At 39.4% G+C, this 17,219-nt stretch overlaps 1 protein-coding gene across 2 annotated transcripts in view; it reads right to left on the reverse strand.

The window, feature by feature from the left end:
• The window catches only part of dym (dymeclin), a 60,197-nt gene that overhangs the window by 16,213 nt on the left and 26,765 nt on the right, over positions 1-17,219 (reverse strand). For both annotated transcript variants that reach the window (XM_035955222.2, XM_023285585.3), the window contains exon 14: positions 14,298-14,397. In XM_035955222.2, coding sequence (XP_035811115.1) covers positions 14,298-14,397 — 100 coding nt within the window. The remainder of the gene's footprint in view (positions 1-14,297; positions 14,398-17,219) is intronic.

Consider the following 17,219-nt stretch of genomic DNA (forward strand, 5'->3'; position numbering starts at 1 on the left):
GAACAGAGAAAGAACGCCAACACAGTAGAATGATGCTCCACAAAGGAATTAGATTAATGAAAATAAAGTCCCCTCAAACATGAAAACATTACTTGCTTCGTTTATCTATTAAAGTGACGGCGTTCTCTCATTCAGACGGAGGTCACTTTTATGTTAATGTTTCTCAAAACTTCATTCCCCTATACAGAGACAGGAAGACACAGTACGCTCACAAAATTAGTCATCTATCAGAAAACAGACAAGACACCAAGTTATGTATAATGTAATAACAAAGAAAGGACTAAATGTTAACTAATAGCAGCTTATCATATTGCCCAAATGACTAATATCCTAGTTAATTTAGTTACTGCTGTTGTTTTGTACATTCATGTGCATAACTTTCTTGCTTTGGAGATGCTCTTATGGATCCATGCTGCTGTTTCATGCAGCAGGTATTTAAAAAAAAATAACATGAAAACAGCTTGAAGTGACAAACTAAACTGCAGTTCTATGTGTGACAGTTCACCTGTCTGATGTGAAGGAAAGTACACAGTGTGACTTGCTGTGGGATCCTGACCTGGGCTTATCCTGGCCTGGACTGATCCTGACCTGGGCTGATTATCTTGATGGGATGATTTATAATTATAAGTATTTAATGAAGTTAGCGGTTATGTTGTTCCTCATGTGCAAATGCATGCAGCTCTCTTGCTTTGGAAACACATACACGGACTCTGGTGCTGTCGGATGCTGCAGGTATTTGATAAAATACAAGCAACTGCAAAAAACTACAGCTCATGTTATAAGGGGAAAAAACTAAAAACCTGGACTAGACTCATTATTAGTGAGTGTCATTAATTTAAGCTGTTAAGAGTCTGTTTGTATCGTAGCAAAGTTTCTTATAATGGACATTTCAATTTGTATCCTAACAGATTTTAAATTGTGGAGAAAAGTGAAGGACAGAGGTGTGTTATGTGTGTGTGTTTGGCACACCAACTCTGAATAAATGCTTTCTGTGATGTTTTACTACAATTATTGTTGCTGGAAATGTGGAAAAAAAGTCTTCTCCAAATCACTTCACACAAGTTGAAGTACCATTGCTTCTAAATGTCTATCATGTAAAGTGACTGCATGCAGTTTAGACTTGTACAGTGTTGAAAGTGATATGAAAATGTTACTAGTTTCAACTTCAGTCATCATATGAATAGAGTGAATATGTTAATGATCAGTGGCAGCTCTTAAAAAATTTAACCTACCAGCAGGTTTAAATGGTTCTAAGTAAATCACTATCATTAATGGAAATCTATACAGTGACGTAGTTCATTCAATCATGCTGTCTGGTTTAAAGAGGAACCATTGGTTTTAAAGAATGAAGATTCTATCATGTATTGTTCTTTGGTCACTGTGTTCACAACAATGTGTCTACAAAACAGACAGACAGACGCCACCATGACGAGATAACGTCCCGTCTGACATGTTCCACAGTGACACACACTCAGGGAAAACAGCAGAGACCGTGGGAAAAGCAATAACCTTTCAAGAGATAAAAACCAGGCGGCAATAACTTGGCAAAAACAATTCAAGTGTAACAAAATCTATTAAGCACTGATGGTATTACAGATAACATCACTCCACCTCACCTCAATGAAAACCAAGCACTGCTAACAAAATAGACTAAAGGGACAATGGTCTGTTTTTTTTGGGGGGTTTTTTTGCTTAATTTGCCAAAACTGAAAAGAAATATCACAACTTCCTTACAATTTGGTCAAATTTAATGCAAAACTATTTTTAAAAGTGTACCATTAACTGCTTAAAAGCTTAAGGTGTAACACTGGCTATGTTATACTAGTTTTAATCTATAAATAGTACACAGTCTTTGCTGGGCTGAACGAAGCCAAAGGCCTGACTGAGCTTCTGGCTAAGAACAAGCTGAGACAACAAAATGTAGACTAAGAGAACACAGGAGTCAAGAACATTCAAAGCAGCTTAGCTTAATGCAATGGATTTATAATGAAATCAGTCCAACGGTAGACTGACCACAACAGTAACACACCACAAAGATTATCTGACAGGTTTCAGTGCTGATCCCGGATCTGCATGATTAGCAGGAGTCACACTGAATAATTGTACATGCCTGGGAGTAAATATGAAGCCAGATCTATACTGTTCAAACCCCGTTTTCGCAGTAGACACTTTGACTTTAGCAACAAATGCATGGGTAATATCAGTAACAACGGCTCTGCTGCATAGGAAGCTTTGATAGTGTGACAACATTACACCCCTGAAACTGAAGCAGTTTTACTGAATTTAGCCATCATTCCTTTTATTATTCACACCTGTGCTTTCCATTAATGTGGCGTGCCAAAATGTCTTCTTTAAAAAAAGCTGTGACCCTACAAAACACAACTTAACGACTGTCTGGCTACTCAACGGTGAGAGTTCAATGCAGATATGACAGATATGCAAGTGTCTGGGTTCACTTTACATACAGACCACCACTCTTCAGTTTCCACAAATATGCAGTTTGAAACTGACTGAAAACCAACAAGTTAACACTTGAACATCATGGCAGCATACAATTTAAAAAAGGTAGGACTATGATATATAACTTCATAACTCCAAATGTTTAGTTGACCAGTTCAGCCGGTTGGTCTGAAAATTTTAATCACCATCTTTGCTTCACAGGAAGCCCCGCCTCAGCCTAGTAGCCTAGTACTCATCAGCAGCTTCCTCTGGGTTTACATCCTGCTACATTTCAGGCTTAAAACGAGCACAGCCCCTTCAAGTATTGTAATTCCAGTAAAATACATTAGAATTAGGTGCTGAGCAAGACATTTTAATATTTAATGTGTATAAATTAGTAAAGCTTTATGATAAAAAGATTGTCTCCACTGCACTATAAAACCCATTTTTTAAACTACTGAAACTGAAATAAACATTAAATCAGTTTCTTTTATGAGATAGAATATAGGTCCTTATTCTCTCCATGACCAGAATTGCGCTTAAATATTCATTTTCACGACAAACATCATTGTTCTGATGACGACCTGTTTTGACAAAGAATTTTTAATACCACATTCAAAACAGCAACCCGGCGAGACTGCAACCGCAAGCTGATTGGAAGCTGAGATACCACCTCCAATCTGGGCTAACCATCTGTAACAGAACTGCATGTGGTAGCATTTTATATTCCATCCTCAGTGCCCTGCTTCAGAAACAAGTCCTTATCTTATAAATAACTTTGCTTGCTGTGTGGCTCTTTTTTTTTTTTTTTGTATAAATCATTCACATGAACACACACAATCACCCCCTGAAAGTAGCAGCTCAGGGGATTAGGATAATTGAAAATAACCGTATTCTGTTGTGCCCTGACCATGAATTAGGCTTGCAACACAGATGCAATAATGTATTACATTGATTTCCACAAGCTGGCAGACGAAGGTGTGTGGAGCTTTAACAGGCAGACGTTAAGAGGCGAGGTGGAGGCAGGAGAGGCAGTTATTATGAGGATGGATGGTGCGTCTGGAAGCAGAGGTGGCTCTCTGAGCTCAACTCCGCTGCCTAGCTAGACCTGCTCCTCTCTGTTCTGCTGTGGCAGGCCATAATTAAACAGAAAGCAGGGACAGATACGGGAGACAAGTGAGTGGGAGGAAGAGGAGGCAGAGGCAAAGGAAGACGGCGATGAAAATGAGAGCATAGAAGATGAGAGTAGGGGGGAGTAGATGGAGAAAGCGAGCGCGATGAAGAGGAGACAAAAGCAGGAGAGGAAGGCAGAGTAGGAGTGAGGGATGCCTGTTTGTTCTCCAGCTCTGCACCCAGCTTAATGAGATTAGTCTGGCAGGGAAAAAAATGCCACACTGGGGAATTCAGGTCACATGAAAATAGGCTAGCTAGACGTCTGCCTGGCCCTGTGTGTATGTTTGTCAAGTGGATGAGATTAAGAGGTCCATGGTCTACTTGAAACCCAGACAGGATTTAAATATCTTGGTGGCTCCTCCTCCTTCTCTTCCACTCCCCACTCTGTTCTTTTGCACTTGTTTTCACCCAGAAAGTATCTTCTAGCAAGCCAGAAAGCACCTGACAAGTGCTTGTTTGACGGCATAAAACCATTACTGCCTCTTCTTTTCTTTCTCCCTTTTCCCCTTCTCCTTCTTGTCCTCCCCTCCCCTCCTCTTTTCTGTTCCTTCTCCCGCAGTCTTGTGCTATTTTCCAACCTCCTCCATTGTCATTTAGTCACAACCACTCATGCTGCTATTTAATGTCTTCTCTCCACCCAGGAAAACATAGGCCTCAGACATGAGCTGTATCATTAGTCTCAATGATGCTGTCCCATTTTACTTGTTTCGCCATTTACACAAACCTTACTGGGAGCCTGCGAGAGGCTGTGTATGTTTGTAAGCTTTTCCATCTGCCTGATTCTGCTGCTAATTCTTCACCACGCTGAGCCCAAATGCGTTATGTCTGCAGGTAGGTTTCACCTCTGCTATCTATCTTAGAATTGAAATGACAGATGCAATCTTTGACTGAGAAGGACAGTGAGTGTGTGTCTAGCCGTCCTATCATACCAATACATGTTTTTATGCAAGCGTATGTGTGTGTGTGGACAGGGTGTTTAGAGACACAGACATGTAAATCCCTGTAAAGTAGGAGCTGGCATCATTAAACCAATAGCTTAGTGATTCCATGGCTGGCCCCACTGCTCACTGCAGGCTGTTGCAGGGCAGAAAAACCAGACATATTAAGAAAGACTACTGACAAAGACAAGGGCATGAAGATACACAAACAGATACACAGAGACACAAACAGAAGGAGCGAAAAGCCACACCTAATGAAACAGATCTGTCTGAAATCTGTCTTACAGCATTACAATACAAACCATTTAACAGAAAAAGAGAGAAGATTTGCAAATAACAGATCAACACAAGCAAAAATAAAGTGAAGGAGAAAAACTGAGATGTAGTTTCTTGGAAAATGTGTAGATAAAATACAGAAGCAATTCCAAAAGAAAAAAGTTTGAATGAGAGCGACAGAAGAGGAAAAGCGTAAAGAGAGGAAAAAACCACCACATGGACAGACAGAGAGGGTCAGACTGGCTGAGTAGCAGCAGCCTGTCCTGTCTTTTGGGAGTTTTTTTAAATAGGCCATTGTCTGACCTGCATTATGGTACCATGGCCATGTCATAATCACACCATTTTGTAGAGCATTGTCACCAGGTCAGCCTCTCATTACTCCATAGCCTTACACATGTACAAAACATCTTTTGTTGCATGCACATATAGACTGAGGCAAAAGGCAGTGTTTGACACTCGGAACAACAGCAGCATCAACACAGTCTGCCTCTGTAGGTGTAGTATCTGTATAGAAAAGACAGTGTGGGACAATCTCTGGATCACTATCTGTGTGAGGAGGGTCCAGCATATTTACACACACACACACACACACACACACACACACACACACACACACACACACACACACACACACACACACACACACACACACACACACACACACACACACACACACACACACACACACACACACACACACACACACACACACACACACACACACACACACACACACACACACACACACACACACACACACACACACACACACACACACACACACACGCCCTGTTATCACTTTAAATAAGCACACTACTTCTCTGAGACTTGGTGAGTGCGAACAGCAGGGGGCTTAGGTAGGGAGTGGAGGAAAAACAGCAGTAATGTTGGTAATGATGTGTGTGATAATGATAAAAAAGATGACGCCAACAGCTGCAATTGCACTCAGATAGGTGGGCAGTGCTAATTGATTTGCTACGAGCTATGCTCTGCTTTGCTGGGCCTGGATCACAAAAAGACCAGGGCACAGCAGGGCTGTCCTAATTACCATTTGGAAGCAGACAATCATCAGGACCCCAGAGCACCTGCTGCCTGCAGGGGTGGCACTCCTACTGCCTGAGAATAGACGCAAGAAAAGGCAGAGAGACAGACGAGAGAAGATAACAGGATGCATAAAGAGACAGGCTAACAAGTGAACTACCACCTAGGCCTATCATCGTCTTCACTGAGCAGGTAAGGAGAAAGAAAAAAGAAAGATGAGAGACTAAAAAGAACGGTAAGTTAGCTCTCCGCTCTCAGCAGGATACTGACTTAATGAGAGGAAAGCAAGGAAACAGACTCATGAGAGTGAAAGGAGGACATAATGAGCTACTTAAAGAGAGTCAAAGAGGTTAAGAGGTTACTAATAATATGTGATAATTTTATTCCATGTTAAATTTCACTAGAGACTCAGCTATTTAAACCGAAAGTTCAGTTCATTCACTGCAAGATAGAATCATGACTGTATTACACCCATTTACTGGGGCCTTTTTCAAACAACAGATTGGTGAGAGTTTAGACCAAAAACTGCAGTTGTTTAAAAAAAATGCAAGTGTTGACAGGGACCTGCTGCTGCAACACTTTTCTCCTCATATACTAATAAGACGGTGATTAAGGAAGTCCAGTCTGAGAAACATATTTATGAATTTAAAGATCTATCAGACACTAAAACCCTGCACAGTATGAGGAGGTATTTTGATACCCTGGAAAGTTATCAGTGGGTATGTTGTCTGTTATTGTGGCATCCAGGTTAGAAAGTTATCTCTTAGGAATTTGCACTTGTATTTAATTAGCACACAAAAGATTTGCATAAAGTACCAATAGCTCCAACTGTCTATGTTTCTGGAAAATCTGTTACATCGAAACATTGTGGTAAATGAAACTTATTGTAGCCTACTAACAGCACACTCTGTCGTTCTTTTGTCGAACACTGGCCAATTTCGCTGGATTACAATGTACTCTGTTCCAACAAAAGTTGAGCTAGATTCTTTTTTTTTTTTCGCTAGACAAACCTGCATTGTATTATTAGATTTTTTTTTGCCCGCAAACTATGTCAGTGGACTGGTCCTGTTAAAATAAATTATTATTATTATTATTTTTAATAAAAGGCTGATGTCTGTCTGAACATCATCTCAGAAACAGCTAGATATATTTAATGAAAGCTTCTATAACAGTAACAACTGACTAATGACCGAGCAAACAACAATAATGGCTCTGTTGGAAACTGAACCTCATTCATCTTTTTTTCCCCTTTTTTTTCCCAGGTGAAGCAGCATTTGAGTTAATGTGCTAATATCAAAAAAGTGAGAGAAATGATCATTTGCCAGGTGCAGGCTGCTGCTCATTATTCCACCAAACAACCAGTTGAGAAGCACCTCATAACCCAACTAATCATCTTCATGTTGTACTCCCAGAATAGGAACTGTGAGCCAAAATCTTCAACTGTATGCAAATCCATTAAAGGCATGAAATGAAACTGTGAGATGTATAGGTGCCCTTTGCCTTCCTCGTTTCCCTTGCCATCCCTCCCCTCTGGTTATTTTCATTCAAAATGACAAGAAGCGCTGTGTGTGCACCATAACCTCTGAGGGGTATGATAATGCACATCAGGCTGGTGGCAGGATTGGCTCTACATCAAAAGACCATAAGAAATGTGACAGTATAATGCAACATTCACATTTCAATCAATCGGTGCCTACTTTCAGGTAAACGATGTATGAAGGGAGACACTGATCTCTGTCCTTTGCACATGAGTCTCCATCAGCACCATGGAATTAAATGAAATGCTCATGGGAGAAAGTCAGCGTAAGGCCAGGCGATAAAACTGCCACATTTTACTGTCTCAGAGACTGAGGAGTAGACGCTAAAAATACATAAGATTCCCATTTGTGATTGAGGCATGAGAAGGCTACACTGAACACAGACATTTTCAAGTAATTTTAGATAAAATGTGCAGCGAGGAAAAAGCTCAGTAGAGAGGGACAGAAAAGTATTTTTTTCTCTTAATTTAAAAAATTGTTGAATACAGGTGGGGAGACTTTTATTCTTTACTCAAAATAGTATTTCTAATGTTTTTAAGTATACAATATCTAAAAATTTTAAGGTGCAAGACTCTATAAATAGTTTATTAGTAGTTTCACGATATGAAGCTTTATTTAAGGGATTATCAAACCGATATTCAGTGTTTTGCTGATAATCAGTACAGTTTTTAAAAAAAAACAAAAAAACATATTTGCAATAAAATAAATTTATTATAAAATGTGCTGTGATGCCGTTGCCTCCCTCTATATGTAGTCACTACTCTCTGGCTATACATTTGATTTATAACATGATAACAGCATATCAACACTGATGGATGAATTTTGAAAGATGTCTTTTAATCAATCATATGTAAAAAAGAAAAGAAAGGCTTTTAAATGAAATTGTGTGTTGGTGTTGTTGGAGTGAATTCTAAATACCAACAGCAAGAGGTTCATGTTTCCTGCAAATGTATATTCGAATGTTCGAAATCATCAATCTCCTTGACTAGTAATAATCAGTATTAGTCTCAGCCCTGAAAAAACATATTGGTTGACCATTTGCATGTCTGTGTATAACTACACTATAGTGTGCTATTGTTGAGTAATTATATTTTAGGTACTGCTTATAAATGCAAAATAATAAAGTGCTAACCAGCAAGATACTTATTTCTTATGACATTGCTGTGAGAGCAAACCATCCCGTTGAGATTTAAAATCTTGTTTCATGTACAAGGAACATAAATTACAGTGTAAAGTGTGTCTGAGTCAACTGACAAAATAAAACACACTTAAGCAGTGGAAAATCGTAAATAAGTACAGAAAAAAATATGTGCAGGAAACTTCAAATGAACTAAACAACAGTGTGCTGCCTGACTGATGAAAACTACTCACCTACATATACATCGGAGACTGTTTCATAAACAACTTCAGGAACACAATTTCAAGTTGGGCGACGGTAGCTTTAATGGATGACTGTGGATTTTACAAAAATAATTTTGTAGCCTCATAAGAAAGTGGCAAATTCCTGAAAGCACTGATAATAAACAGAAGGCATAATGTTTATAATCTGTTGATATATCCTCAGGCTCTGCTTTCCCCCTAAACAAGAGGAATGGTGCTACAAAGCTAATGCATGTGTCTACTCCGGCTATTAAAAAGAGATCACAGATTGTGACTCAACCGGCACACATAAACACATAGACAGGGTGGTCCAACATGCTCCTGGCTCTGTGTGTGTTTGTGTGTATGCGCTTGTAGTCTCTTCCCAGAAATGTGCAACAGTAAACAGACTAAGAGGCAGAGAAGTAACATTACCATTACCGCTGGCTGGGAGCATAAACAGTGACACACAATGCAATGCAACACGGCACATACTTCCTTGTTTTTTATGTTTGTTTGTAAGCGCAGCCACATACTGCACGTCACTTCACATATCCCAACAGGCAAGAAAAAAACCATCTGTGATCAGGGGTGCAGAGGCTGCAAAGAGCAACTGTGGGGCCCCATGAGAGCTGCCCTGGTTGGACAGGGAGCCTCTGGATGTTCCCTGGGGGGCTCGAGGGGCCCTCGCCCTTCACTCCTTCTTCCCTGACACTAACCAGACACAGCAGCACAAACACATTCAGGGACAGGGGGTGTGTTCTCAGTGTGTATATATGAAAGAGAGACAGCGACCGAGAGGCAGACATCAAGAGGGAGGGAGGAAAATAGAGAAGGAGACAGAGCGAAAGAGAGAGACATTAACACATAAGCAGCATGCACCCAGCTTTAAGCCACAGTTTAGGGCCTTTGACGACATTTTTTTCATATCCTCCTCTCAGTCTCTCCCTCGTAAAGAGAGCAATTACACGTCCAGGACAATCCCACATTAAACAAACATTAGTTCTCTCTTCAGAGCCAGACTCAGCCAAATTACATTGTTTCCAGATGCCTGTCACAAAAACACACTTAAACCCACCCCAAACCCCCCTCTTCTCTCCTTTCCTTCTGCCTGCTTCTTCTCTTTCTATTGTTTCTCTTCACATTTTGCTCCTCTGTATCTCTCCCTATAGTTCTCCAAACTTCCACACCTCCCAAGTTAAGACGAGGGGTTTGCGAGGAACACCAAAGAGGGCTGTTTTCAATTACGCTGCCACATCCAGCACTACCGGAGGTGGAGAGGACGGCCAGAGATGGAGGAAACAAAGGAGTCAGTCGGTATGAGACAGCAGCCCTTCCTTCAGATGTCACTTGTCTCAAACCAATGACAAACTTCAGCCAGCAGGTCATTGTAACTGGTCAAGATAAGAAATGCTATGCATGAGGTTTAATGGAAACTTCAGTTTAAGATTAAAACTAATGGAAGAGGGTAGAGATAAATGGCTAGTCAGCTAATGGCTAGCTTGTAGATAATGTTTGCAACCATTAACTTCTCTATCAAGGTATCTTTCTCTCATATAGGCTATTACATCAAACATTTAACCATTTATTTTTCATTCACAATCTCATTTCTCGGAGGATATTAAAAAATGAGCTACACATTCACTTAAAATCTAGTATATATTCGTAGACAATGTAAGCTGTCGTGATACACATTCAGAGCCACACAGCACTACCGTCAATGCCCTTTTTAAAACTTGCTAATATACAGCATACTGGTTCAGTTCTGTTGCTTCAGCTGCACTTTTTATTTCTGGATAAATTATGTGATCATTGTATCAAGCATTGCTTAAAAAAACAGCTATTTGAAGATATTCTCTGGGATTTTACACAACGAGTCAGTTAATTAACCATGTCAACCCCTTAAAACCAGCCAGCTGGTTTGAAAAACATGTTACTAAAGACGAAAAAGTTACAAACTTACACTCTAAATCAGAGTAAGAAATTGTAAAAATAGAGGGAATGTTCAGATATTCAACTTTCTCACATCTTGAACTTTAACTGTGATGTGTGGTTTCCATCCAACCAAATCTAAGCTTAAAATCTCATGAAAACGAGTCTCTTTACATAATTGTCAACAACCAAGCATTTGGTATAACCAGACTCTAATAAAATTAGGGATTTTTCAACAAAACTGGGCAAAACTGCAGGCTGTGTTTACATGGAGCAGATATTAGACAAGTTGTACTTGTTGATTCCCGTTCTTTCCATTTTTGAATTCAACTTGTGTTTTTCCCTTTGTATGATTTATGGCTGTGTCATGCTGCACTAGAGACTACTTTAGGTTTTGCTGTTTCCAAAGAGGTGCAGGAATTTATATTACAGTTAAAAAAAAAAAAAAAGAGCCCATAGTGTGTAAAAACGTAACAGGAGAAAAAACCAACCATAAACTGCTTGAGGTTCTGAGGGTTTAGGAAATAATTGACCAACGATGAAAATAATTGTTAGACGAGGTTTACCATTTAAACCCTATATCTAGGCCAACCACCAATTTAAATAATAAATACAAGAGTCTACAGCCTAAAGGTATCTTCACATTATGGCGCACCTCCTCATTATTGTATGTCTGCTGTATACCATTGTAGTTGGAGACAGCAGTGCTTTGAGCTAAATGCTACCTTTGGCATGTTAGCAGGCTGATGTTTAGCAGGTATAATGTTTACCATGTACAGCATCTTAGTTTAACATGCAAGCACACTGGCATTTGCTTTTTTGTACAAGCATAGACTAATGGGAAATTCCATAATCTTGCAGTTTTTGATTATATACAACAAATAATAGCAGTTTTACTGTAATTTATCCGCTTAGTTTCAATCAAAACCACAAATACTAATGGTCTCAGCACCATGAACATCTGAAAAACATGCTCAAAAACACTAAAGATATTTACTAGGAAAGACATGGGAAAAGCCGTTGATGCAGGTCTACTTGAATGCACATGAAACTCAACCGCTATTCAAGACATAATTAAACTCAATTCATTTCTCAAGGTGTGTGTGTGTGTGTGTGTGTGTGTGTGTGTGTGTGTGTGTGTGTGTGCGTGTGTGCGCATATGCTCAGAGGTCAAACAATACAGTATGTTCCCTTTCATCAAGAGATGTCAATAAAATTCAAAGTTGACTTTTAGATGCGGATGCCATGGGAACCAATGTCACATTGAGTTAGTATAGTCTAAGCTCAAGGATAACGGTATCAGAAAAGTTGACCAGCTCTGTCTTAAAAGTCTATGACCCAGACTGGATGTCAGACATTAGTCAAGGAGAAAACCTTTGCAAAATTCTCATGAAATAATCCTGCTGAAAATCTACCAAGTGTCCTTGAGCAACACATTGAATCTCTATCAAAAGCAGCAGTGCTGTTATGCAAGTGACCTTTCACTTTGACCCCTCACTCTAAGTACGTGTATTTATCACATTATATTTTTCACTAATATTGTATTCACTCTGAATGCACTCTCCTATGGGAACAGCTGGCTGAACTGATATCTTTAAGGAGAATATTTAATCATGGAAAAGTAATCTCCCTATATCTTACTTTTCCATTTGCGGTCATACATAGGGTGTGATTACGCATGTATGCAAATAAAACAGAGCATTAAAATAGGCCCTGAAGGAAGAAGGCATCAAAACAAAGCTGGATAATTGCATTTTATATGTTTTTATGAGTGTGTGTTTATGTGTGTGCAAAGATGTCGGTTTGAAAGGAGGCTCATCAGACAGACACTACATGGTTGGAGGAGCACTCAAATACACTCATGTTTCCCCAACACCTAAGGGCATCTATGGGGACCTCCCCCAAACACATGCACACAAATATGGTTACGTACACACACTTATCTAAAACCATGCAAATCTAATGAGACAGCCAGACTGAGAGGCAGACAGAAGGACCTGAAGGCAGGGATGGCTGAACGCAAATAATCTTATACAATATTTGTCAATAGTCAACAGAATGCCTTCATCAGGTGTAGCCACTATGAAGCTCTATAGATACTTGACTGCATTAGAACATAATAATAATTCATTTAGCGATTTAAGCTCCACCAACAGAAGATTTCAACATTAGATTGGCACAGTTTCTGAGAAATTTCATAATAGTTGTTTTTCTGAAATAAAATAACTTTGACATAAAATTGAACATGCAACCCTCAGTTTCATAAATGCTCAATGCTTCATTAAATATAAACCGATTGATATAACAGGATTATAAAATAGCTTTTCATTTTACAGCAGACAATGAGAGTTATGAAAACATGATGAAAATGCTACAAAGCAGGCCAAATCAAGTCTAGCAGAACATGATGTTCTTGTTAGTTGTAATACAACAGTATTTATATTAGTATTTTGCTTGTTACTGCTAAGAAATTAAATGTTTCGATTATTGCTTGCTTTTCAGACTATTATAAAATGTTAGCATAACATCATCATATAGTTGCATGTATTTGCTTTCTTGCTAAGAGTTTTATGACAAGGTCAAAACCAGTCACGTGTGCATGTTAAATAAAGCTAAAGCCAGCATCTGGTTAGACTAGTTTAAATGTATTCTCCAGATCTGATAATTGAAGCCTTTGTAGAGGTACCTAAATCCTGCATTCTTTCTAATGGCCAGTAGGGGGACCCTCCTCTGGTTGCAAAAAGAAGCCCAACTGTATTGAAGTCTATGAGAAAATGACCTTACTTTTCCAGTGATTTCTTACCTCAGTAAACATTTTTCTCATTAGGTTATTGTGTCAATTGGTGGTTTAAACATTTTTTTGCATAATGCAGTATCATGTTTAATTTGTAAATAAAAGTCGCCTTTAGAAAAAACAGATGATAAAGCAGGGTTTGTTTTGGGGCGCGGGAATCTTTTGATTGACAATTTGTGTTCTTAGATCCACTCCTCATTCTTTACATATGGTTTCAAAAGACTAAGATGCCGACTGTCAAGTAGTCTACTAGACACTGGGTGGTGTCATGGTTGCTTCATACATCTATAATATACAGTTTATGCGAAATGGCTAGTCTGGCTTTATTTAAAAGATAACAAAATCCACCAACCTACACCTCTAAACACATTATATCTTCTTGGCTTAATGGTAAAATTTTTGATTTCATGGGCATCATCCACATAGAACAATTCCATGGTCGGGAAGTTATTGAGAGACTTCACGCTAAGCTAACTGGCTGCAAAATACAGCTTTATATTTAATAGACACATATGACAGTAATAGCAATCAAACTGTCAGCAAGAAAGCAAATAGGTGCATTTCTTTAGTCAATGAGAATTCATTACTAACACTACAGATGAACTGATGGTCATTTTTAAACACATTTTTAAATGCTAAACTAAACAACCGCTTCAAATGCAAATACATGTAAGCTCACACTTACTACACTGTCACAAATGCCCAAGTTAAATTACTGTGCCTTATCCATGTAGACATAATTTGGCAACCATCAACAAACTTAGTGCAAACTGAGAGCGAGTGAGTGTGTGTGTCTGTTCTACTCACATAGTCTGGCAAGGCTGTGTTGTCTCCCTGTCTGCCTCGCAGAGACTGTGTTGCCTGCTCCAAAACCTTGTTGTGCTTTTTGGAAAGCAAAGCAAATAAGCTGCAGGGGAGACACAGAGAGAGGGAAAGGAATGAGAACCCCAGTGACAGATAAATGATGCACTTCAATGAAGACCAAAGAACCCAAAAACACAATCGACATACTGCACATGTTGTAATTAATGTGCCACAAATACTTAAATAGCTTCCCTGAATTACCTCAACTAAAGAGAGAAGCCCCTATTTAGGACAGGTAATTATTAAAGACAGACCTATTTTGATTTCTAAATGAAGCTTGTAAAAAATAATGAATAATAATGAGTCCTGGAATAACAAAATAATCATGAAGCTGGCAGGAGACTGTTTTAGACATGATGTGTCAGAATGCAACAAATTATGTTTCATTTACCACTGATTTACAATCACAACATGTAGCTTTTATTTCCCCCCTTGTATCTGTACATGCAAGTGGCTCTTCCCATTTCAGTGTGACTTGTTTCACTTTCATTCTATGTGTTTGTGTGTACTGTTTGCTTGTGATGGAAATATATGATTTGCACCTGATGGCAGGACAAAGACATACATCAAGTGTCAGTCAGCCTGCTTGAGTGACCTTGTGTTGTAGCAATAGGGTGGGTCAATGCACACATGTACACACACACACACACACACACACACACACACACACACACACACACACACACACACACACACACACACACACACACACACACACACACACACACACACACACACACACACACACACACACACACACACACACACACACACACACACACACACACACACACACACACTCACACTCACACTCACACTCACATACGCACAGGGCGTTGATGCAGTGTTCATGTCACAGTAAACCGATTCATGTGTGCTCACACAACACACCTAAAAAGAGACACATGTTTAAATAAATGTTTGCTATGTCTTTCTTGCTTGTAAAACAGTCTTATTAAAATTATTAGTAATCTTCTGCTTTAATTACAACTTTTTAATACTCTCTTTTGGCACCCAGGGGTGTTCAGTTTTTAATTTGTGTGTTAATCAAGAAGGGGAAAAAAAGCAGAATAAATTAAACCCAACAGCAGCGAAAAAACACAAAGTATAAGTGGAGCTCTGATAAGCCCCTTAGAGCTACACCTGTCCATCTGTCAGCACTGGAAACACAAGGATTTCAGCATTCTTTATCCAGGATAATTGGCCAAGTGAAGGTATTTGAGCAGCTATGTGGAGGTCCGCTTGTCATCTTCAGACCTAATGTCAAAGGCTCCATTAGCCTCGACTACTCAAGGAGCTGTTGTTCTTTGTATTCAGTTTTTTTCCATTTCAAATGAGAGACCACCAACCGAGATCCACCTGGGACGTTTGCCCACAATAACGCACTGTGACTAGTCGGTCCGTTCCGTCCGTCATTTATGCCGAGGCACTGATGGACACAGTCCGGGGAACAGTGACACAAAAGATTTCCACAGCACTGGCATGATCCCAAAATCAGTTATGGGACCGATGTAATGACAGACGTTGTTCACCCTGACACGCTGAAGATGTAAAGGTCTACTGTCTCTGGCAGGCCTGAAGACTCAAACTGTGCATTACTGTGTGCTGCTCACTCCGACTTCACATTTGTATGTATGAGATCACTTACATCTCACACAGTATCATTAAGGTTTGTGGTATTTTCTGTTCAAGGTTATTTTTCTGCTTAAATGCTCCTCAAGCATTAAGAAAATTTGAATAATATGGTGAATGTGTATCGGTGCAGAGTTCCATCAGCTGCCCTTATTGGAATATATTCATGAAAATGTGATGAGATTACATAATTAAGTTAGGAGCATTAACTATAATACAGCGTGGCATTTTATTGCTGCAGCCTGCCAAAAATGAGATCTGTGTTTTTAAAATGAACTGATGTGTCTCCTCTTGTCCGTGCATGCTTTGCTTGTTTTATGGTAAATAGGAGGGGTGACACAATAATGGCTACTGTCTTGTCTAGAAGCAGGACTGTTGGAGCTATATACAAAAAAATACTTCAGTTTTTTTTTATGTAACGTTTTTAATCTTCATTTTTGGAGGAGTGGAGGTATGTATGGGGAGTGGTAGCACAGCCTGAATGCTTGCTGACAGTAGAAAAAACCAAACCAGTTACTGCAAATTATGATTTGCAATGCTTAAACTTCCAAACTAGAAGTAACTAGGTAAAACTATTCCGAACTAGGGCTCAAACAATGAATTGTGTATTTGACTGATAGAACATTAATTATTCTGCTGCATTTTTAATTTTTTAAGCAAAATTACGAACATTTTGAGATTTCAGCTTCTTAAATGTGAACATTTCTTCTGCGATAGTCAACTGGACAGTCTATGCTGACAACCATGCGGTCGCAGGACCAAACAATGAATCAATGAATCTATAAAATAACTGTCAGAATGAAAGCGAAGATGACCATTAATCACAGGTCTACACTGTGTCTGTTGAGTCTGGAGACTGAATGAATAACCGCATGAGTATGTACGGAGTCAACAGCAGGACCAACAAGGCAGCCGATAGGAAATATTGATGCAGAGCAAGGATGAACATGAAATAATATGGAAAGATGTGCTGTGGTGGTGGTGGTGAGGGTAAATCAACCTGCTGCTGCCTGTAAATAAACAGTACCAGCCACGATTCGCTCTGAGAGTAAATTATGGAGCAGAGTTCAGTGCTGTCTGGCTGACATTTGGAAATTCCTGGCAGGAAATTCCCTTTATCTAGCAGCCAGCCAGTCAGCCAGCCAGTTTAGCCCAGCCCAGGCCATCATAGTCATCATCATTATCATTATCATCAGACATGGAGTCAGTTGCTCTACATCACTGCTGAACAGA

This window comes from Amphiprion ocellaris, chromosome 17 (assembly GCF_022539595.1).
Source record: "Amphiprion ocellaris isolate individual 3 ecotype Okinawa chromosome 17, ASM2253959v1, whole genome shotgun sequence".
Taxonomy (NCBI): domain Eukaryota; kingdom Metazoa; phylum Chordata; class Actinopteri; family Pomacentridae; genus Amphiprion; species Amphiprion ocellaris.